We start from the raw sequence: 23519 nt of genomic DNA, 5'->3' as shown, positions 1-23519 counted from the left end.
GCATCAAAGCATTACCCTTACACTGTAGCAATACATTGCCTAAGAGATGAAAATAATTTGTCACGTAACCACCCTCCCCAACCTTCCATTTGAAGAAAAATTCCCAATTTTTTTTTCTAACCAACACAAATTCGTTAGCAAAAACATCAGGGAAAATCGTCAGCAATTCAATAAACATTTCATATTTGGAAGTCACTCCCTGGTGTGTACCCCGGTCAGAATAGGTACACCGTATCCCTGCGTGTCGTAAAAGGTGACTAAAAGGGTTGGCGGTAGGAAGGGCATCCGGCCATAAAAACATCACCTCAAAAGGAAACCATGATGAGTACAACTGATGGGCAGGGTACAGCCCGAAGTACCCTGTGGGGGTCCTCACCCCTCTCGTTAAAACTCAAGGTGGGGAACCCGATCGAAGCAAGGGAGAAAATTTTTCCATTTATGATGACCAATCGTCTGATGCCCCACGTGGAGATCGGTTTCTGAGGTTTGGTACATGGAATGTAGGGACAATGACAGGGAGATCTGGAGAAGTGGTTGAAACATTGGTCAGAAGAAGAGTGGACATATGTTGTGTGCAGGAGACACGGTGGAAGGGAAGTGGTGTGAGAATGGTGAATGGAAGGCAGGGGCAGAAGTACAAGTTTATGTGGCAAGGGTGCCCGGAAGGCATGCATGGTGTTGGTGTCATGTTTTCTGAGGATTTTGTAGACAGTGTAGTGAGTGTGACTAGAGTGAGTGAAAGGTTGATGATGGTGAGAATTGTGATCAGAAAGCTCTTGGTGAACGTCATCTCGGGATATGCCCCGCAGGTCGGTCGAAGCGATGAAGAGAAGAACATGTTCTGGTGTGCGATGGAGAACTTGATGGAAAATGTGAAAGATGAAGAAGTTGTTGTGGTTGGAGGAGACTTGAATGGACATGTGGGAAGGAGTCCAGACGGTTTTGAGGGAGTCCATGGGGGTTATGGACATGGTGTGAGAAATGGAGAAGGTGAAAGGATCTCGGAGTTTGCTGATGGAGCTGATTTGTTGATTTGTAATACTCAATTCCAGAAAGCGAATAATAAGCTTATTACATACACGTCAGGTGGGTTGACGACAACCATTGACTACCTGATGGTGCGTCAGCGAGATAGGGGAAACCTTCGGGACACAAAGGTGATCCCAGGGGAGGAGACTGTTTTGCAGCACCACCTGGTTGTCTGCGATATAAGGCTGAAAGGTGCGCGGAGAATTCTGCGGGTGAAGTACCAACCGAGGATGAAGGTGTGGAGGTTGAAAGAGGCGACAGTGAAGGAAGCATTAAGAGAGAGGCTGAGTATGGTTGAAGATTATGTGGTTGAGCTTGAAAGTGGTTGGATGTCAATTAAAGATAGTCTATTGGGAGCCGTTGGTGAGGTATGTGGATGGACAAAAGGACCACCGAGGCACTCGAAAACATGGTGGTGGGATGATGAAGTTGGAAAGACGATTGAAGAGAAGAGGAAGAAGTTCAAGGAATGGCAAAAGGCAAAGGATACGGTGGAAGAAGAGGCTGCACATGAAAGTTATAAGGAAGCCAAGAAGGCTGCAAAGAAAGAGGTTGCAAAGGCGCAGCCCATAGGAAAATGTTTGGAGAACGCTTGGATTCGGAGGAGGGTAAGAGAGCGGTATTCAGGATTGCAAAGCAGATAGCGAGAGAGAGATTTGATGTGACGGGGGTGAGTTGCTTGAAGGATGAAGTGGGACAAATCGTGTAGAAAATGAATGGGATAGAAACATCGAGAGTAACCCGGTTTTAGGACCAGCAGAGAAGATAACTGAGAATGAAGTTGAGGAAGCTATAAGAGCAATGAAGAGTAGAAAAGCAGGAGGGCCGACGGGAGTTGTGGGAGATATGTTGAAGGCAGCGGGAAGTTGGGGTGTGAAAAGAATGACAGAGATCTGTAATCTGGTGGTGAAAGAAGGCCGCATTCCAGTGGATTGGGAACTGAGTACCCTCGTCCCTCTGTACAAGGGGAAAGGTGACCCTCTGGACTGTGGCTCCTATAGAGCAATAAAGTTATTGGAGCATGGAATGAAGGTATTGGAAAGGGTGTTGGAGAAGAGGATAAGGAAGAAGGTAAAGATTGACGAAATGCAGTTTGGATTTATGCCAGGAAGAGGAACGACAGATGCAATTTTTATTGTAAGGCAGTTGCAGGAGAAGTACATGGAGAAGAGGAAGAAGTTGTTTTTTGGGTTTGTTGATCTGGAGAAAGCATTTGATAGGGTTCCACGTGAAGTTATGACATGGGCATTGAGGAAGTTAGGAGTGGAGGAATGGTTGATCAGAGTAGTGATGGCCATGTACGAGAGAGCACACACAGCTGTGAGGATGAAGGATGGGAACAGTGGTGAGTTTGAGGTGAGGGTAGGAGTGCACCAGGGGTCGGTACCAAGTCCACTTCTATTTGTAGTTGTGATGGAGGTGCTGGCTCGGAGGGTAAAGGAGGGTTTACCGTGGGAGCTGCTGTATGCAGATGATCTGGTGTTGATTGCAGAGAGTATGGATGGACTGAAGGAGAAGGTGAACAAGTGGAAGGAATGTATGGAGGCAAAAGGTTTGAAGGTGAATATCGGAAAGACGAAGGTGATGGCAAGTGGTAAAGCATGTGGTGAGGTAGAAAGGACTGGGAAGTGGCCGTGCTCTGTGTGCAGGAAGGGTGTCGGAGTGAACTCCATTCAGTGTACAATGTGTGCTGAATGGGTTCATCGAAAATGTAGTGGGGTGAGAGGGTCATTAACCAGTGTGGCAGCTACATTCAAGTGTAAGGTGTGCATCGAGGGAGCAGCAGATGAAGGAATTGTTGAGTTGGATCTTGGAGATGGTGTGAAGCTGGAAGGGGTGAAAACATTTTGCTATCTCGGAGACGTGCTGAATGGAGAAGGTGGATCAGACTCTTCGACGGTTGCTAGAGTGAGATGTGCATGGAAGAAGTTTCGGGAACTGAGTGGCGTGCTGACAAAGAGGGGAGTGTCGTTGAAGCTGAAGGGAAAGGTGTATGCTACATGTGTGAGGAGTACGATGATTTATGGGAGTGAGACATGGGTACTGAACATGGAGCAGCAACAAAGGCTGGAAAGGGTGGAAATGCGAATGGTTCGGTGGATGTGTGGAGTATCGTTGAGAGAGAGGAAGACAAATGATGACTTGCGGAAGATGATGGGAATAGAGTCTGTGATGGAGGTTGTGAAGAGAAACAGGTTGAGATGGTTGGGTCATGTGTTGAGGAAGGATGAAAGTGACTGGGTGAGAGGAGTGTTGGAAATGAGTGTAGTCGGAAGTAGAGGACAGGGAAGACCGAGAAAAACTTGGCTAAATGTGGTGGAAGAGGAAATGTGGGCAAGGGGATTAAGAAGGGGAGATGCAGAAAACAGGGTAAAGTGGAGAAGATTGTCATGGGGCCCGCAAGGCTAACACCTGCTTTAGCGGGGAAAATGGCCTTTGTGTGTGTGTGTGTGTGTGTGTGTGTGTGTGTGTGTGTGTGGGTGTGTGTGTGTGTGTGTGTGTGTGTGTGTGTGTGTGTGTGTGTGTGTGTGTGTGTGTGTGTGTGTGTGTGTGTGTGTGTGTGTGTGTGTGTGTATTTGGAAGTCACAGTTAAACAACCCTGCTCAGTTTAAACAAATTTGCCCCGACAATGTCGTTCCCATTGACCAGCTCTATCTGAAACCGATAGCTTTGCAGAAACACGGCCCGTCGTATGATTCTATCATTGAGAAACTTTGTCTTATCCACCGACAACAATGGCTGATTATCAGGTTGTGAAACAATTTCAGTCCCCTATAATTGCAGCATAAATGTTGTTTCACTTTCAGCCCGCTAATGTTTGCCGATAGTGCCACGACTTGAGGGTTTCACGGACAGTCAAATATGCCTGTAGGTCGAGTGACACTCAAACTCTGTATTGACTCTGCCAATTATATAAAGAACCAGAACAGCACTCGGCAGAGCGCATACCTCTTTCAGGCTGAACCATTTACCTTTTGTAACCTACTGGTAGGTCGGATCTGCATCCGGGCCTGAACCAAAATCTAATCGGTTTGTTCTTGTCACCTACTCAACTCATCCACCAAGTTTTGTCATAGCCCGTCCACAATGTTTTGAAATATCGTGCTGTACATCGTTTTTGGCCCTACATCTGAGCGACAAAGAATCACTTCAAAAAAATAAGATTGGATCCTCACCAAAATCTAATCAATTTGTCCTTGTCACACACACGCAAACTGTCCACCAAGTTTTGTCCAAATCCATCCACAACTTTTTGAAATATCGTGCACACAAACAAACAAACAACGAAACAAGCTGACTAACATATCTTGCAAAAACAAAAACCACAAAAACAAAAACAAAAAGTTTGTCAAGATAACAAACAAACAGATGGGTGAAAACATAATGTCCATCCCCTTACTGTGGCAGAGGCAATAAGGCATCTCGTGATCATATTTTATTTGCAAACAAATTCAATTTTCCATCAGATTCATCACACTTTACGATGCCTCATGAAACTGAGCATTTCATGTGCAGTAACAATGGAACACAATCATTATTATGCATATTATATTATACTAGCCGAAACCCTGCCACAGACGGATTCCGTTCCATGAGCCCAATATGACAACCAGTGGCAGCTCTCGTAAGAGCTGGATCCCAGTCGATGTACTCCATGGCCTCACCTAATGAGGCCTACAAAACATCCTTGTACACGACATTTTTGGTGTGCACTACTCCTTGTGAAGAAGTCCCCTGATTTGTGCACGTGTCTACTTTGACGTACACCGTGTCAAAACTTCTCAGGTCACAGTACCGAGAAAAACGTGACGCGACCGCTAGAAGGAGCACAAAATTGGTCCTTCAGTATTAATATATAGATTATATCAATTCATCGTATTTATTATGAAGTTACACAAATGAATGTAACAAAATACTGGCATTTCAGATTAATCATCGATGTCATCAGCCTCGTCGTCATCAACGTCAACACCTCACCATCCCATAGGTACTGTTCTTGGTTAGTGACGATATAACTTTTACAATTCTTATACCCACAAAAATCGTTGCAAGATAAACCTGACCGATGACATGAGTATAGGCATCCTCTGCAATGAGTTTTTCACACAGTTACAATTAACATTCTCTTTGAGACACACTGGGGCTGGGGCCATTGCCATCCATGTGTTAGACAGCTCATTGTTTGTGATACTGTCCATCCGTGTCCATCGGAGAATCGGGAATTTATCATTTATCATCTCGAGGGATGACCCTTAGAAGCCGAGTCAACAATGTCTTGGCATATTTATGTCATTGTGACATCAGCATCATCACATGCAGTATCTCAACAAAGTTTGTCAGTATAGGATCATCTGACGGTCTAACACTCCAGGAGAGGAGGTTATACATTTCATTGAGGATGGTATCTTCACAAGACGCATGTGTAAGAATTGTAGTAATCGGTGGCCATGGACAGTCCAGAGCAGGTGTTCCTTGCAAGACGTTCTTTACGATGAGTGCTGCTTAGTAGATATGCAAAGTTTCATCAACCTTAGGTGTGACTGCATGATGACTTGATTTAACCTCAATGACCGGGACTTGACTACAGGTTTCCATCAGCGTCGGATGATGAACCGTCCTCTAGCCCTGAGAAACATCATTGAAGTGGTCAGAAGCAATTCCGGTTGAGAGCGTGTCAACGAATACACACTGACTTCTGTTCTGCATCTATAGTTGATGGAACACTAGTTGTGGGTAGTCCTCTTGCTGCATTCGCTTCAGTTTATCTGAGCTGCGGAAAACAAAGATCGTATTTTGAGGTTCCAAGAGGAAAAAAAAGTGTTCTACCCAGAAGTGAGGAGCCGCTGACTTTCACTATTTCAAAATAACAACAACCTACTTCTAGCAAATTTCATCTTGACGTGTGAACCAGTCATTCAATTTACTCCCCAAAAAAATCAGAATTTTGATCTGCTTTGCTGCTTTAGAAGACGCAAATACATCTTGAAGCAAATAAAGAGCAACACAACATCACAAATAGGCAGCAGATGAATCTTATGAACTTCAGTATTTCTGTCCAAGCATGATTTTTGAAGCCATTTTCAGATCGTAACCAGCAAATGCTACAAAGTGCCATTCACTGCACACCTGCATTTACCTGAGGTCTGTGAGGGTAGCTTTTTCTCTTTTAGTGCATTTGAAGAATAATGTGATGATCTTGGTCATTTGGAATACTTCATGGTTCTTTATTAGTTCTTCCTCTATGACTGGACTGCAAAATGAAGCATACACAGGCTGCGGCATAGTTGGCACTGAAATTACAGAAACATAAGATCAGATCATCCATCCAATCATCGGGACCATACTCTGTGCAGAGCGTTGGTACTGCCTAAGCAGTCTCCTTGGCTATTGGGCACAATCCTGGACGGGTCCCCACTCCGACACAGGATACCAGCAAGCTGGCACTCATTTTACTAACCTCGGAAGGATGACAGGCAGAATCAACCCCACTTGGTATTAATTCAACAGCTGAATGGTATTTGAACTTCGGATCCTAGGATCCCAAGCCCACCGCTCCAGCCATTAAGGCAACACAAGGCATTATCAGATCATTCCCATCCTTAATCTTGGACAGAAACTTGCTGTTCCATTTAATATGATTATTTTTACCTCATGTGCAGTAGTTGGTTTCTGTTTGTTCAATAGGACACTGCAATATTCCTTGTAGCAAAGTTCATGATGTCTCATTTCAAGGGCGACATGGTCTGTTTCTCTGATTATACATCAGAATGCTTTCATGGTGTTTCATTGTGGCAGTTGCCACCAGTTTTCCTGAAAAGTCATCCAAGTCAGCATGAAATAATTTCCATTTACCCTTTTCACTCGTACATGAGGTTTTATCGTTTCACACTCCGGGGAGATTTACTGACTAATCAAAGATCCTGCTCTCAATGTCTCAGTTCACATCAGGGTGAATTTTGTTGTTTTGTGAGATGCTCTCATGTAGCATGCCACCTTATTGCAAATTATACACATTGCAGGCAGGACATCTGCTCGGGCATGTCGGCTCCATCGTGAATGTAATTTTTATTTTCCACAGGCTCCGTTTGGTATGAAAGAGCTAGACAGAACTAGAACATTCAACTGACCCCCCCTCAAACTCAGAAGAGGTGGCAAGCAGCTTCCTCTTCAGTCGCTTTTTCTCACGAAGTTCAATCAGACGCTTATTATTTAAAATGACAATAACAGGTGGCATGAAAACCTGCTTCGGCAGGAATGTCATGGCACTCGACTTTGATGAGATGCTCGTGATCCTTTGCAATTGCATGTTGACAAGCACTGGCCATTGTTTCCCACTTCATCAAACATTTGCGATATTTACTCCATCGAAGTGGAATGAATTGGTCAACAAGGTAATTTTAAACATTTTTGCAGGACATAAAGCACTTCACAGATTATGTTGTGGTTGACATGACTTGATGACGAACATGTGACGATTGATGCGGCTCAATGATCACGCACCTCATGTGACACAAGCAAGCGCTCTGATCGGTCAAGATTGGAAAGCACTGCGCAATTCATCCTTCATTGTGGAGAAATAGTCCAACCTTTGAGCTTTCAAAACATCGAAACTGGCAGGAATCAAGAGTTAAATTTCTATTATATGCTAGATCTTATCTTGTTCTTTGAATACTAATATTTATATTTTAGACCCTTCCGACCTCGGAACAAAACTGAAAGATAAATGCTCTCAGCTCGCAGCCTACAAATGTAGTGTGATGGTTGCTAAAGGATAATAATCGCACAAACCACAGTTTGCATCAATATAATTCTGAATTCCTCATTACTCGTCAGGACGGTCAAGGTGATCCTTTAGAAGATATAGACGAGTACAGTGCCTTCAAAAAGTATTCGCACCCCTTGACTTTTGTCACATTTCGTTGTGTTACAGCCTGAAATTAAAATAGATTAAATGTATATTTTTTGTCACTGATTGACACAAAATACTCCGTAATGATATAGTGCAAACATGTTTTTAGAAATTTTTTACAAATTAATTAAAAATAAAAAGCTGAAATGTCTTGTGTCAATAAGTATTCAACCCCTTTGCTATGACACTCCAAATTGAGCTCAGGTGCATCCGATTTCCTTTGATCATCCTTGAGGTGTCTCTACAACTTAATTGCAGTCTACCTGTGGCCAATTCAATTGATTTGGCATGGTTTAGAAAGAAACACACCCTCATTAAGGTCCAACAGTTGACGGTGCATGCCAGAGCAGAAACTCTACAAAGAAGTCCAAGGAACTGTCCATAGAACTCCGATATAGAATTGTGAAGAGACACAGGTCTGGCAAAGTGTATAAAACAATTTCTAGAGTGTTGAAAGTTTCCAAGACCACAGTGAGCTCCATCATTAGGAAATTAAAAGAATATAGAACTCTCCAGACTCTTCCTTGAGCTGGCCATCCGAAAGACCTTGGTCATGCATGGAGGTGACCAAGAACTCAATGACCACTCTGACAGAACTAGAGTTCCTTGGCTGAGGTGTGAGAACCTGCCAGAAGGACAACATTCTCTGCAGCACTTCACAAATCTAGGCTTTATGAGAGAGTGGCCAGACGGAAGCCACTCGAGTAAAAGGCACATGACATACCTGAAGTTTTCAAAAAGGCATGTAAAAGACTCTGAGAGCACGAGGCAAAAGATTCTGTGGTCTGATGAGACGAAAATTGAACTCTTTGGCCTGATTACAAAGCACTACATCTGGCGGAAATCGAGCACAGCTAACCACCCATCTAACGCCACCACTACTGTGAAGCATCGTGGTGGCAGCATCGTGCCATGGGGATGCTTTTCAGCAGCAGGGACTGGGAGATTTGAATGGATAGAGGGAACAATGAATGGAGTGAAATACAGGCAAATCCTTGAGGAGAACCTAATTCAGAGTGGAAAAGACCTCAGACTGCGGCATAGATTTACATTCCAATAGGACAATGACCCCAAGCATACAGCCAAAGCAACACTGGAATGGCTTCAGCAGAAGAATGTTAAAGTCCTTGAGTACTGAGCCAAATCCTTGAGCCAAAGCCCAGACTTGAATCCCATTGAGAGTCTGTGAAAAGACTTATAGATTGCTATTCACTGATACTGCCCATCCAAGTTGACAGAGCTTTTTTTCTTTTCTTTTTTTGTATTCACTGTCAAGGTTCTTATGAGAGCTAACAAGGGAAGCAGGAGATGAGGGGTGGGAGAGGGAAGGAAAAAAACAGTGGGGAACAGAGACATGAGATCTGTGGAAGGGAGAGGGATGGGGCAGGGTACACAGATAGACACGACAGGGACTTTCAGGAAGGAAAGCAGAGAATTTTGAAGGAGGTGGGTTTGGGTTTGATGAGCGGGGGTAGAAAACATCATAGTTTTGGATGGGGGAAGATATGAGGTGGTGGTGAACAGCTGTTTTGAAGACCTGGAGGGAAGAACGGGATTGAAAAATGTGTGGGAGTTTGTTCCAAAGGTGGGGAAAAAAGAGGAATGAAAGCGTGAAGGTGAGCAGTGATTCATGATTTTGGTAGTTTTACCAGAAGGGGGTCGCTGGCAGACCTTGAGCGCCCTGTGGAAATATCGGGGGGGGGGCATATCGCAGACAGAGCAGGGGGGGGCGGTCTGTGGCGAGGCCAGAGAAGAGATGGTAGAGGATAGAGCTTGAACAAATCTGCAAGGAAGAATGGGAGAAAATCCCCAAATCCGGATGTGCAAACCTGATACAGACATACCAAGAAGACTCGAAGCTGTAATTGCTGCCAAAGGCGCTTCCACAAAGTTACAGTGTAATATCCTAAATGTTGATTGGTTGAGAGAACGACAGGATGGGATTACCTGATTGGTGGAACCACAGAGCATCATAAATAATGAGTATGTGGAAATGATCCGCTGGAAATGAAACGGAAATGAACCATAATGAATAATGAATAGGCAGAGACGAATCCACATGAACCCTCGGAAACATAATTTTAATTAGCTGAGGGCAAATGGGGGGTGGTTTCATGATGATTCAACATTGACTGTGGTGTAGATGTCACACAGTCAAGCCATTATCGTCAAAATAGATATACTGTTTGGACAAATTGTTTCTCTCTACAAAGAATAGGGTTGGTTGACCTGATGAATGTTGCCTCCATTGCACGAAGGTGTGCTAAACTGCGTCCTCTACTCAGGATTTCAAACCAGCCAATACGATATTGCTCTGCACACTGAGGATTATTCAGTAAATGGGAATCAATTGAAGAGGCACAGAGAATAGTTGTCATGCGATGTACTGTACATTCTCACAAGTCCGAGTTGCTTGTCTTTGTTCTGTTGATTGACCCAGTCTTATCCCCAAAGGGACGTGTTGTTCAATACGATCCTTCAATCTGAAAGATGTGTGTCCTCTGCACTGAAATTCGTTCTGAAAATGGAACTGAAATTCATAAATAATCTTACTTGTATGAGAGGCGGGCAAAACGTCTTATTGGACTGATGGAAGCAACCGGCCGGTCGTGAAAATCACTCGTGGTTGACCAGCATAGTAAGAATGGGACAGTCTGTTTGATCTGGTTTTCAAACCGCTGAGACACTGCCTTTCCAAGGTAGACGTAGCTATACAGGACATTAAGCAGGTGCAATTTTGGGATTCTTTTGTGGGTTCAGGAATTTGTATATGTAATATATATATATATATATATATATATATATATATATATATATATATATATATATATATATATATATATATATATATATATATATATATATATATATATATATATATCTTTCTATTGATGATCTGTTCAGGATATGCATTATCAAGATGTCTTGATGGTCTCAATTTCAGCATGGAGTTTATCTTTGGAGCAGATCTTTCCTGCTCTGTTGACCAAGATACCAATCAATCCAATCTTGTATCTAGACTCTAGAAAAACTATAAGAGTCCCACCGAGTCGTGACTCAGGGTTGAATACCTACTGACTCGAGGCATTTCAGCTTTTCACTTGAAATCAATTTGTAAAAAATTCTAAAATCATATTTTCACTTCGTCATAATGGGGTATTTTGTGTAGATCAGTGACAAAAAAAAAATTTGATTGAATCCATTTCAAATTCAGACTGTGACAACAAAATCTGAAAAAGTTAAGGGGTGTGAATTATTTCTGAAGGCACTGAAAATACTTAAGTATTTTTGATGCCTGTCATTTTTGATATAAATGTACTCTTCTCTCTGAAGCTTTGTTGCATTGGGCCTGTTCTTGGTGTGAGAATAAATTCACTGTCACAAACCTTTGTTTTGAATTTGTCATTTGTTGAAATTGTGTTGGCTTGTTACTCAGCTGTTTTCTTCTCAATTGCTCTTCCTTTTTCATGGCATAGAGGTGAGAAGAATCATCTCGAATGTGGCAAAAAGGATTGTTAAAGACTGGAAAATGGTTGTCCGTAGTCTCGGAGTATGTGATGACGATATCGATTGCATCGTTCATGACAACTCTTCGAGTATTTTGGAGCAGGCCTACCAGGTGAGTCTTTTTTTAATCAGGATATCATCACTACTTTTTAATTTTTTAATTTTTGAGGTACTTGAATAACTAATTAAAACGAGTACAATCACAGTCACAAGTCAAGTTCAGAAGGAAGATAATAAACGAGTGAGGAAACTTTCAACTGCTCTGAACAGATGTCAGGTTTTGATTTTGGTTAATTTTTTTTCAGACAATACTGATATTGATTAATTTGTGTATAGTACTCAGTTTACAAAGCTATATTATGATAATCAGATTTTTCTACCTGGAAATAACAAGCCAAATTTTCTGTTCAAAGGTGATTTGACAGTCATATTAGGTACAAGTCCAAATAGTTCATGAAATATAAGAACTGCAGTGAAAGACGTCAAATGAGATGGTAGATATTAAAATTGGGAGAAAATCTGATTAATTGGAACCAATACAGACACTGTTGATCTTGCATGCCGCTGCTGCTTATCCTTGTATCTCATGAGGTAAGAACAAGTGATTGAGGTTCAGTAAAATTGCAAGGGTTCTTGGTGAAAGCAATTTATTTTCTTCGATCAAAAGCAATATTTGATATTGATTGATAGATAAACGTTATATGCATACAACAAATGTATCGGTCAGAATTATTCGAAGAAAAGTAACCACTGTGTTTTTGCCATTTTAGAGTATTAGCATAACGTGTCAGTACTAGGTTTGCTGGTGTTAACCTCAGTAGCAAACTGAAACTGCTGAATATTTTCAATCTGCTAAGTGAGGAATATATATATCCCAGAATTTGCAAATAATTTTACTTTTGTGGATGACCCAAAACAACTTAATTGGAGGACCTAAATTATGCTCAGATTGCATCTTCTAAAACCCACAGCCTCTGGGAACTAGGCCAGCCCCTGGCCAAATGGGGGTACTCCTCATTACACCTACCCATTACAGACACCTAAAGTGCCAAATTGTGTATCAGGATAAATAATAAGGGTGATCCTGTAAAAGTGAACTGGCAAAGTGCAGTTGAGCATTGCTGGCACATATGCACTGAGGCTTGGGTGCAAATGCATTCATAGAGTTGTATTAATCTGCTATAAATGGATGATTGTGTGTGTGTGTGTGTGTGTGTGTGTGAGATCAAACACACACACACACACACACACACACACACACACACACACACACACCCCTTCCCCCCTCCACTATCATCACAATCAAGTGAGGAATTCATTGACAAATAGAAGACGGTGAGTTATAGTGCAAGTCAAGAAGGGTGAAACACTCGTTCGAAGACAATGCTTCATACATTAACATGATTGTAACACAGTGAAGTAACCAGACTTGCATTGATGTTGCTTCCTGAAACATCATGAGACAGCGAAGGAACTGGCATTGTGACTTGTCACAAAATCCACGTCCATAAGTTTTTCTTTTGGATATATTGTGTCATTGTACCTCAGTGCTATTTGATTGTTCAATTGTAGTAAATTATTAACTTCATAATAATAATCAATTAATTAGAATGACTTTTAATCAATACATTTTGTCGACCTACTTGATATCACAGTTGATTAAAAGTCCAGGCAAAATGTCGGATGATCTCACACAAATTGCAACAAAAGCAAACTCAACAGATTTTGATTCCTGGATATGTCCTCAGTGACAGAAAAAAAAGTCCTAAGGGATCCTCCGGGGGGGAAAGTCCTGAAATCATTGAAATCCAATATGGCCGCCACCCGGCTTCGGGGAAAATGAGAAAATTGTAAATATATGTTTTTCTCCATTCTAATTGTTTCTAGTTATGGTCAGTATATTGATATACAAGAATAATTATAAAAAAGTGAAATGTATTGAGGGTAAAATAAATTCTTTGAGCTTTTTTGTCCAAAAATGTCAATTTTTTGTCCCGAAAATTTTATTTTTTGCCTGATACTGATTTTGGCCCCTGGACAAAAAAAAAAGAAATGTTGAAGACACAAGATGAAATCAAGTCTATGGCAATACAATATGATTATGTAAATCATTGAAACATGACAAAATTCACAATTCCACTCGGGGCAATCACATCTGCCTGACGAAGGTTTTGAAATGAAAATGAAAATTCGCATTAAACTCAGAAACTACATCCATTATAAACTTACTCTGCATGTTGAGAAAAATCAAGCGTATTAAAGTTAGAACTCGACAATGTCGTCATCATCCTCATCATTGTCACATGGAGTGTTTGTGCAGCCAGAGCCCCTGCAGTTTCCACAAGCTGGAGTGCACTCAATGTTGTGCTTCTTGAATGTGCATCTCATGGTGCTACATTCAGCCTGGCAGTTGAACCTAATGACACGTAACATCTTTTCAGGAGCTGGAGATATTGATGTCTGAAGTGGCACAAAGCCCTCGTCACACTTCTGCCAACCCCAGTCTGTCGGAAGAAGTTCATCTGCACATCCCTTCCATTGTTGGACTTGCAGATACACGCACAGGCTGTGATACTTTGCTGCTTCTGATGTTGGTGGTAACGTCTGTGGTTGCACGTGAGAGGAGCTTGAAGCCACCTTCTCCCAGTACCGCTGATACCGGAGGGTGTCCAGGGTGTCAGTTGACTTTCCGATGTAGATTATCACCAATGTTTTTTTTTCCTGCGTCTGCCACATCACATACGGAAGCTGGATATGTATCAAAAACCTTGGCCTGCTCACGGAATGTGTTGTTTGCTTTGAACTTTCTGAGGGAAGCTCCATTTCCAATCCCATGAAGATGAGATGTCGTGTCACACCCAAGAAATGCATGTAGAAACAGTATGTGCTTGCATATGTCTGTACCAATCATTTTCTTTGTAGCCTTGATGTTCCAGATGCGAGACTTCTTCGTGTTCTTCTTTGGCTCGGGACAAAAGAAGAGGTCATGGGATTCTAAGCTTGCATGGTAGTATAGGAGGACGAGGAGGTCTGTGTCATGACCAACTAACACAGTGTTGGTGACATTAGCAGACTGCACGGCCATCAGTACAATCAGGAGATCAGCATCCCCTGAGGCATGGTGTCTCACAGTTCTTCTTCTGAAGCTCTTCGCTCAACATAAAAATGAATCGCTGTTATTCTGCCTATTGGCAAGAAACTGTTCCTTCTTCATTGTGAGATGCATGTCAGCTGTAAATGTCACAGTAGTGCCAGAATTCCCTTTAGACAGTCTTTGGTGTGTCATGTCCTTCGTGTTGGTACTCTCATAACCATCAAACACGACTATGGCATCTCCGTACTTCTTCGTTACATAATCAGTGTACTGGTGGCATATGTCTCTGTATGTAGATCCACGAGACCATGGAATCCGTTGAACAAGTGCCCCGCCATCCAAAACATACTGTTGCCCATCATTTGGGATATCGGGTGAGACATCGGATCCAAGAAGATCCCAGATGGCATCAGCAAAGACTGGCTTGTGTGCTTCTCGGAGCTGAAGAGAGGAATCAAAAGGGCTGGTGGATAGCTGCACAGTTCATATTTGAAGGCCGACTCCAGTTCTTCTGCTGTCTGTGCAACAATGATCAGTCTCTGGAAGAAGAGTTGTGGGTCAACTTGGACTTGCTCTCCATCAATCTTGACAAATGACTTCATGCCGACGGTGACAACTTGGTCTTTACTCTTAAATTTGTACTCGGCAGATGTTTTCCCATCCATAGATTTCAATATTTTGGCTCCTACAGCATGTGCTGTATCGACGTTGATGGTGGGGTGTGCATGAACTCCAGTGGCAATGTTCCTCAGACGAGGATCACTACTGAACGGATTCCGTTCCTGTAAATACTGAAGAGTTGATAGTGTGTCCTTCCAGTCATGAGATTGTCTTGCCTTGGTCATGTCCTTCTGCACTCCAGTGTTGTCGTTCACACCTGTGAGCTCCTGCATTGCCTGGTTTATTTCTGCACAGGCAGGCATTGATAGTAGCCATACCAGCCGTTGTTGCTCTGTCATTCCTCGCCCTCGTGTGAGCCCCCCCCCCCCCCGCTGGTCTTCAAACTTCTAATCAGAACTTGTTCGATGATCAGGTCAGATGAAAGACCTGCCCACAGGCGATCACTTCGTCGAACCATATGGAACCCCTCATCAAAACGTTGTTGGACATTGGGATATTGAGTTTTGAGGTTGGACATCTCCTGCAGATACACCCTCGCAGATTTGGCATACAGGTTGTGGCCCGAGGCTGCAAGGCAGCATTTCCTGAATGGCCTGTCGATGTACTGCCCAGTTCCCAGTGCGCTGTGCCCGGATGTATTTGCGTAGAATGTCTAGCATGTCCATAGACTGAACCCAGAGCGCTGAAGTTCTAGAAGATATCTTTGCAGACTCGGCATGCTTCTGAAAGTGGTCTTTGATTCGTTTCAAGACATTAGACTTGCATACTTCTTCCACAGACAGTGTCCCAGCCATCAGCTTCTCATAGAGGGTACAAGCTTCGTTGAAGTCTGGATTATTGCTTAGATCTGTATGCTGGTCATGTAGCGGCCTTGCAGCTGTTTCGGCGAAGTCCGGATCTTCATTCCCATTGCTGTCTGATGTTTCAGGTAGGCATGGTAGAGGCGCATTGAGCACATTTGTCAACAGCAAGGCATTGAGGGCTGCATCAACAATTAGGTGTGCGCGAACTGCACGGGCAATGGCTTTGCCACTAAACATATCAATCACTGCATTGGGGGCATATATCAACTCCATCAGTTATTGAAGCCCGGATGACACCATCAGGTGTCCAATACATCTGAGGAAACTCATCTCTGCATGGAAGCCGCCCAAGCGTAGGACAATCCCTTTCAGATCACTTCCCATAGGCTCCGAGTTGATGATCATGAGGGCCTTCCACCAGAGGGGCTGATCAAAGATGATTACTAGAGTGACACCGTGGCGTCGTGCATGTTCACTGACAAACATCAGGGTCGAGTATATACATGTGCTGTCACTTGAGTTCATGTCTATCATGGGCAGAAACATGATAGCCGCCTTGCCAGGGTGGTCACCCTTGTGTATGAATTGCATCATTCCTGACCATGCAGGTCTGGGGGACCCAAACAAGATGGATGTCTTCCACAGAACATCAAGATTTTCAAAGCAGTTCTGGGCTTTTAGGTTGACAAGTTTCTGGTACTTCACTGCTGTCATCCCGTGACTTTCTTCCTTGTGGCACCGTATCTGCACCCTTCCAACCATTCTGACATCACGAGACGTCACCTTAGCCCTGGGTATTGGCCGGCCTGATCTGGTTCCAGGTGTGATGGCGGCAATCATCCCCATGCCATGGAATGTGCCATAGCCATCCAGTGTGCGAATGTTATGGTCCACATCGTCACCTGCATACTGCACAAACTCTGTTGTCAGGTTAGGGATGTCTGTTCCATGTGACTGAGCACCATTTCATTCAAACTGATGCACCTCTTCATATGAACAGCAGAACCCGTGATGATGAAGGGAGTCAATGAGAAATCGTGATGCGAAGTGGTGATATAGCTGCACACCCAACCCAACCTGCAGTGGTGCCAGTAAAGCCTAAGTCACATTTGCTCTACGGCTAGGATACGGCGGCCATACCCCCCCTGAATTGACAGAAACGTGCGGCAGCCGCAGAGTTTCTGAGGTGGCCTCAGGGTGGCCCTACGCCATATGGCTATCTTTTACAGGCCTTCGGCATCGCCGTGGAATTATAGCGTGGAGTTATAACTTTTTTCATTTCTACGTTGGCCGTAGCAATTCGACAAGCCAAGCTGTGACGTAGATGTGTTCCATGTCGACCGTACGTAGGGCGTACGGTGGGCTTGCGTTATTCGTGCGGCTGCCGTAGGCTCTTATCAATGAAAAATGAATTTTGCCAACCCCAAAAAAATTACGGCGGCCGCACTATTTCCACAGTCACCGTAGGGTAGTCCTAGGGCATCCCTGTGTTCAACTTACGGTGGCCTTGCGGTCTGTGTGACTACCTGCGGGCAATGCAGGGTCGACGCACGGTTCCCCTACGCCTGCCGTGCGTCCTACGTACGGCCTCCGTGGCAGTCTGCGTCGACTGTGCGCTACCGCTAGAGATCAGAGTATAGGTGTTTGTGTTGAGATCCAGGTGAGGTCCACACTAATTAAGATCAAGCTTTGTTCCCACCGATCTTGGTAGAGAAGGTTTTATTACACATCAGACATATGCATTTGGAGACAACAGGCTTTGAACACAATAGTCCACCCAGCCTAATCCTCTGGTGAGCTGGCTTTCAGCACTGCCTTATATTCAGTTTACTCTGACCTCTGAATAACTGCTTGTCAAAGAGGATTTGTTACCATTCATTAGATTTTTAGCATTCTCCTGCCAGTACTGCTGATAAGAGAGCACAGAGAGTACAGAATCGGCTCCCTTCCTTCCCTTATCAGGTCTTGCAAGGTCGCCTCCTACATGTTGTTGGGCTTTTGCAGTTCTGGGCAGCAATCCAACAGATTCCAGGCAGCCCAGCTGCCCGGTCAGCAAGGCCACTCCAAACAGTCAACAAGGCCAGCTGTGGCATAACAGTGCCAGCCGTTAGGCTGGCAAAACAAGTTCCTTGACAGTGCACAGATAAACATTGGGAAGATTTATCCTTTCCCTATTTCCAATGAGAAGAGTTTAACAAAGCACTAGAAACATGCTTGGTTGCTGTTAAAGTACATTCAATCCCTGACATTTCCCTCCTCTTGTTTATTTGAAACATTTGCAAAAGAAACTATAAATGAAGAGATGGAGCATCTGAAGGCCGGCAGGTCAGCAGGCAGCAATCCCCCAATGGGTGGGCCATTCTTACGGTTAGCTCCAAATGGACCATGACGGTCGGGAGTCCCACCTGCGCCCCCTAGCCCGAAAGGGGGGTCCCCACCTACTTTCCAACCGGTCCACCAACACCCCAACTCTTCAGCAAGGGAAATCAGACAATATCCCAAGAAGTAAGCATAGAATATAAGAAAGCCAAGCTATTTCCAAATGCTGTTCGTACAATATTTGCTCATGGCCAAACAAGAATAAAGTTATATTGGAGTATATGTTCCATTAATCTTTGATTACACATTCGCCACTTAATGCACTTTATGAACAATAAGTAAGGCAGTCTTAAAGTATATAAAATGTAATGTTCTTTATGAACAAAGCAAAAAGATATTTGATAAACTGCAAGCCAGAGTATAATGAAGGCACAAATTGCCAACAATTGCCAACAAGGCAAATCAGATGGTATTTCTACCTAGCCCTTCAACTGGTGCAAGTAACGAAAGACATTCATCTAATGTGAGTTGAAGCAATTGTTCATCACTCGATGGAAGCCTGAGTAATGGGTCAGCGACCACTTCAAGGTTACAATACGTTTCATTGTTCATGGGTTGGGGTGACATAGGTGGGATACATAGTATTGGAATGGGGGAGGGTAGGTGTAAGTGCAGGGAGGGTTGAGGATGGCAGTGGTTCAGCAGAGGTCACCGGAACCATCTCCGTCTGTACCAGCTGGGCACTGGGCTTCGTTGTCCATCCTGAAAAACACTTTCCAATGGCCTTTTGGGCAATTACCTTGAAAACCATCAGTAATATAAAGGCTGCCACGATGATTGTCAGGATTGTTATAAAGAATCTTAAAACACTTCCTCCCCAACCCCCAAACAGTCCCTTTAACCAGCTACTCATGTTATCGCTACTATAGTCTTTATACTTGCTTGCCTCCTTTCTTATGTGACCCGCTAGGTCATTAATGTTTTCTGAATTATCTGGGATTTACGTACAACACTCATTACCAATCACAGCACATGTTCCCCCTTTCTCGGCTCGAATCATGTCCAAAGCTACTCTATTTTGCATCACAGTAGTCCTTAATGCGACCAACTCCGCGCTAATTTTGTCAAACCCATCATTTTGTCAAACCCATCCCATTATTTCCAATGTCGATGCCATGCTGATAAGTTCTCTTCCTGCCACCCAGGCACCATATCGGGGGAAAATTATCATTGCTGCATATTCCACTTCTGATATAGCTCTTCCACTTCATGTTTGATCTATTTCAGAAAATGGGCCAGTGATCAAACGCATGTGCGGTATGACATAAGCTAGGTAACATGAACCGCCCCATTTGTTTGGCAACCATGGGTAGGCTCTATACCCACATATGAAATATGTGCCATTAGATGCAATCTTCGGATATGTTCCATTCTCTCCCTTCTTGTTGTCTGGTAAGTCATTTACCTCTATGGATATGTTACAAGTGGAGTTCCCTGCCTGAAATCTGGCATGAGGCTTTGTCCAAGGAAGGCAGAGAAACCCCATTCGCTTGTATGTGATTCTGAAGTACGGAGGTCTTTTCTTTAGATTATAAGGAGGGTACCACGCACCTTTCTAATCGATACATGATGTTACCGATTTTGGTCAAATTAAAATTGTGGTACCAAGCAGTATTACATAAGTCTGTTTCCTCAAGTGGGATCACAGATAACGGCAAACCCGTTTGTGAGGAGTGCATGAGGTAAGCACACACCCAGCACTTAGTCTTATTACTCAATGTAGCATATTTATGCGACAAAAGTAAGAATGTATTTATCCCATGTGTTCCCAACTCGTGTAAATGTTCAGTGTGGTTCCCAATTGCTCTTTTCCCCCTCTGTTGGATGGGTTGGATTGTCCAGTTATCAATTTGCCCTTCCACTTCCCAGCTTCCCATCCAGAGGGCAATTATAGCAACTAGGATTTGCTGTAATGGGTTCATTCTTGCATAACCTCCTCCTCTGTTGGGATTGCAAGCTTGCAGTGTGAGAAGTGTATCCAAGCAGGCTTACCTTCACACTTTACAGCAGTTGGGGTGGTTAGCAATACCTGAAACGGTCCTTTCAACCGTGGTCCCAAGGCCGTTTTCCTTGTAAAGTGCTTTATCAGTACGTAGTCTCCTGGCTGGAAGGTGGTGATACGGCCTTTCCACTGGCTCGGGTAAGGCCTCCTTCACTCTCGTGTGTATCGTCCTCGCGATCCTGGAGAGCTGTTTACAGAATGTCAGCATGTTTTCATCCATCATTGCAATACTCAATTTGTTTATGTTGGTGGGGTCAGTCACGGGAAGCCGCATCAGCCTTCCCATTAGTATTTCATGAGGGGATAACCCTGTCTTCCGGTTCACTGTGGATCGAATGCTTATCAGTGCCAAGGGTAATGCATCTGGCCACTTCAGCCCTGTTTCCGTTGTTAGTTTCGCCAACTTGTTCTTTAGGATACCGTTCTGTCTTTCCACGGCGCCAGCTGACTGTGGGTGATAAACACAGTGAAATGCCTGTTTTATTCCTAGCGCTTTACACGCTGCCTGTGTTAGTTCCCCCGTAAAGTGTCCCCCTTGGTCATGTGATATTTTGTGAGGGATGCCAAATCGGCAGAAGAAGCTTTTCAATAAGTGCTTCACAACGGTGGCAGCATCTGCCTTTGTACATGGGTATGCCTCTACCCATTTAGTGAACATGTCTACCACCACCAAGACATTTCCATATCCGCATGATGGCGGCATATTTATAATCTATTTGTAGGTACACAAGAGGTCCCCAGGGGGCCAGGTGGGCTCCCGGCTGCCCTATCTTATCACTTTTGTGTTGGTTGTGTTGTTGACATACCTGACAAGTTTTACAAACCCCTTCTGCTATCTTCCCAATCCCTGGGGCATACCATGATTCTTGTACTTGTCTCACAGACCCCTCTTGCACACATGTCCATTCAAATGGGCCATGCGTTCAAGCCACGGAAGGATTTCAACAGGTGCTATTACCTTCCCACTGTTTGACCAAAGTCCGTCGTCATCCGCTACTCCTCCTGCTGCTTGCCACTTATCATGGTCCTCCTGTGTTGCAGTGGCTTGGATTGCAATAATGTCTGACAAGCTGTATTGGTGCAGCTTGATTTGCTCCTTCGCCAATCGTGCTGGCATTATTGAAGGCAAAGGCAGACTAGCCGCCTCTTTTGCAGCTTTATCTGCTTTATCATTACCTTTGTCAATGTCAGTTGTCAGCTTCTGGTGTGCACGGCATTTAATAACTGCGATTTCCGCTGGCAGTGTAATGCTTTTCAACAGCTCGGAAACCAAACTGCCATTCTTTATTGGTGTTCCTGCAGAGGTGAGAAACCCTCGCATTTTCCATATCGCACCTTTGTCATGGACAACACCAAAAGCATAGAGTCAGTATATATATGTATATGTATATATATATGTATATATATATATATATATATATATATATATATATATATATATATATATATATATATATATATATATATATATATATATATATATATATATATATATATGTATATATATATATATTCACCGCAGAATCGACAGACAGCTCACAGGCCCTAATAAGGGCACACAATTCCGCCTGCTGGGCTGAGAAATGAGAAGGCAGACGGGACGCTTCCATTCATTTGTTACCTGTACACACAGCGTATCCTGCATGCCTCGAGCCATCTAGTCCTCAATATGCTGAACCATCAACAAACAAGGTGAGGTCCGGTCGTTCTAGTGGTTGATCCTTTAGATCCGGGCGTACAGTGGATACTTCCTGGATCGCCTCCGTGCAATCGTGTGGGTCGCCATTGTCCTCCGTTGGCAGCAAAGAGGCTGGATTAAGAACGTTGCATCTTTCAATCTGTAGATTCAGTTGGTGTAGGAGAGTCATCTCATACTGCATCAAACGTGTATTGGTTTAATGTTGTGTTTGTTTTTGTGTGAGCAAAGTCGCAACACAGTGGGGAACCCTTAAAACAAGAGGGTGTCCCAGTACAATCTCTGCCGTGCGCTTAACTGCATAACTGGCTGCGGCCACTGCTTGTAAACAAAGAGGTAGGCTGCGTTCGACCGGGTCCAGCCTTCGACTGAAGTATGCAATTGGTCGTTGGCCGTCGCCGTGCGCCTGTGCCAGCACAGCCTGTGCAAATCCTTCAGTTTCATGCGAGTAAAGGAAGAACGTTTTCTCATAATCTGGTAGCCCCAAAGCGGGGGCCATCAAGAGTGCGGCTTTCAGTTTTGTAAAGCATTCCTCCATCTTCTCATTCCATGCAATTTGATGTGGCTGGTTTTTTCCTACCACAGCATACATAACAGTTCCTTAGTCAGAATTGCATAATCAACAACCCATTGTCTACAGTAAGTTGCCATACCTAGGAATCGCATCATCTCCTTCGTACGAGGACGGGGAACTTCTGCAATCAGTTATCCTCCCTTTGTCCAACTCCCTCTTTCCGTGTGAGATGTGGTGTCCCAGATACTTAACCCTTTCCTGGACCATTTGCAGTTTGTCCTTGTTTACCTTGTGGCCTTTTCTTGCTAACGCCCGTAGCAGCTGCAGCGTGACTGTTGTACACGCTGCTTTGTTTGGGGAGCAAATTAGCAAGTCATCCACATACTGTAGCAGTATTGATTTACCTTCGAAAACAACATCTAAATCCTTGTGCAGAGCACGCGAAAATAATGTTGGACTATCTGTGAACCCTTGGGGTAACACCGTCTATGTGTACTGACGGCCTTTTTACGTAAAGGCGAATAAAAACTGTGATTCCTTATCAATTGGCACGCTAAAAAACGCAGAACATAAATCGATGACTGAGAAATGGGTGGAGCTCACAGGAATATATGTCATTAACCCCTCTGCACTAGGTACCACAGGGTGACTAAGAAAGGAAGCTTCTTACCTGAAACATCCAGAGTGAAGGTCAGCTCCTCTGTTGGTGTTAGTGTCAGCATCGCTCCCTGCAACACGGGTCCACTCGCGGTGTGTCAATACGACTTACTACCCTGCAGCAGTCTTGATCCACCGTCTTGTTGAAACCCCGGTCGTCCTTGAGGGCAGTTCCTTCGCCAATGGCCTTGCTTCCCGCACTGGAAACATTCTTGCGGCGGTGCTGTTGGTTGTGCTCGGCTTTGTCCTGCTGCAGTTCTCGAGCGGGTCAGTAATGGCGATCGTTTCCAACCTCGACTTTTTCCTT

At 43.9% G+C, this 23519-nt stretch overlaps 1 protein-coding gene across 2 annotated transcripts in view; it reads left to right on the top strand.

Annotated features, from left to right (window-relative positions):
* Positions 1-23519, top strand: part of LOC147013137 (FAS-associated death domain protein-like) — a 47141-nt gene that overhangs the window by 16434 nt on the left and 7188 nt on the right. For both annotated transcript variants that reach the window (XR_015051211.1, XM_085854762.1), the window contains exon 3: positions 11416-11558. Coding sequence is in view for 1 of the 2 variants with exons in the window: in XM_085854762.1 (XP_085710888.1) it covers positions 11416-11558 (143 nt within the window). In the remaining variant the exon portion in view is untranslated. The remainder of the gene's footprint in view (positions 1-11415; positions 11559-23519) is intronic.

Source organism: Eptatretus burgeri, chromosome 14 (assembly GCF_056783735.1).
Source record: "Eptatretus burgeri isolate ZD-2024b chromosome 14, Ebu_testis_v1, whole genome shotgun sequence".
Taxonomy (NCBI): domain Eukaryota; kingdom Metazoa; phylum Chordata; class Myxini; order Myxiniformes; family Myxinidae; genus Eptatretus; species Eptatretus burgeri.
The sequence above is the reverse complement of the archived record's forward strand: the minus strand, read 5'-3'. Positions and strand labels throughout refer to the sequence as shown.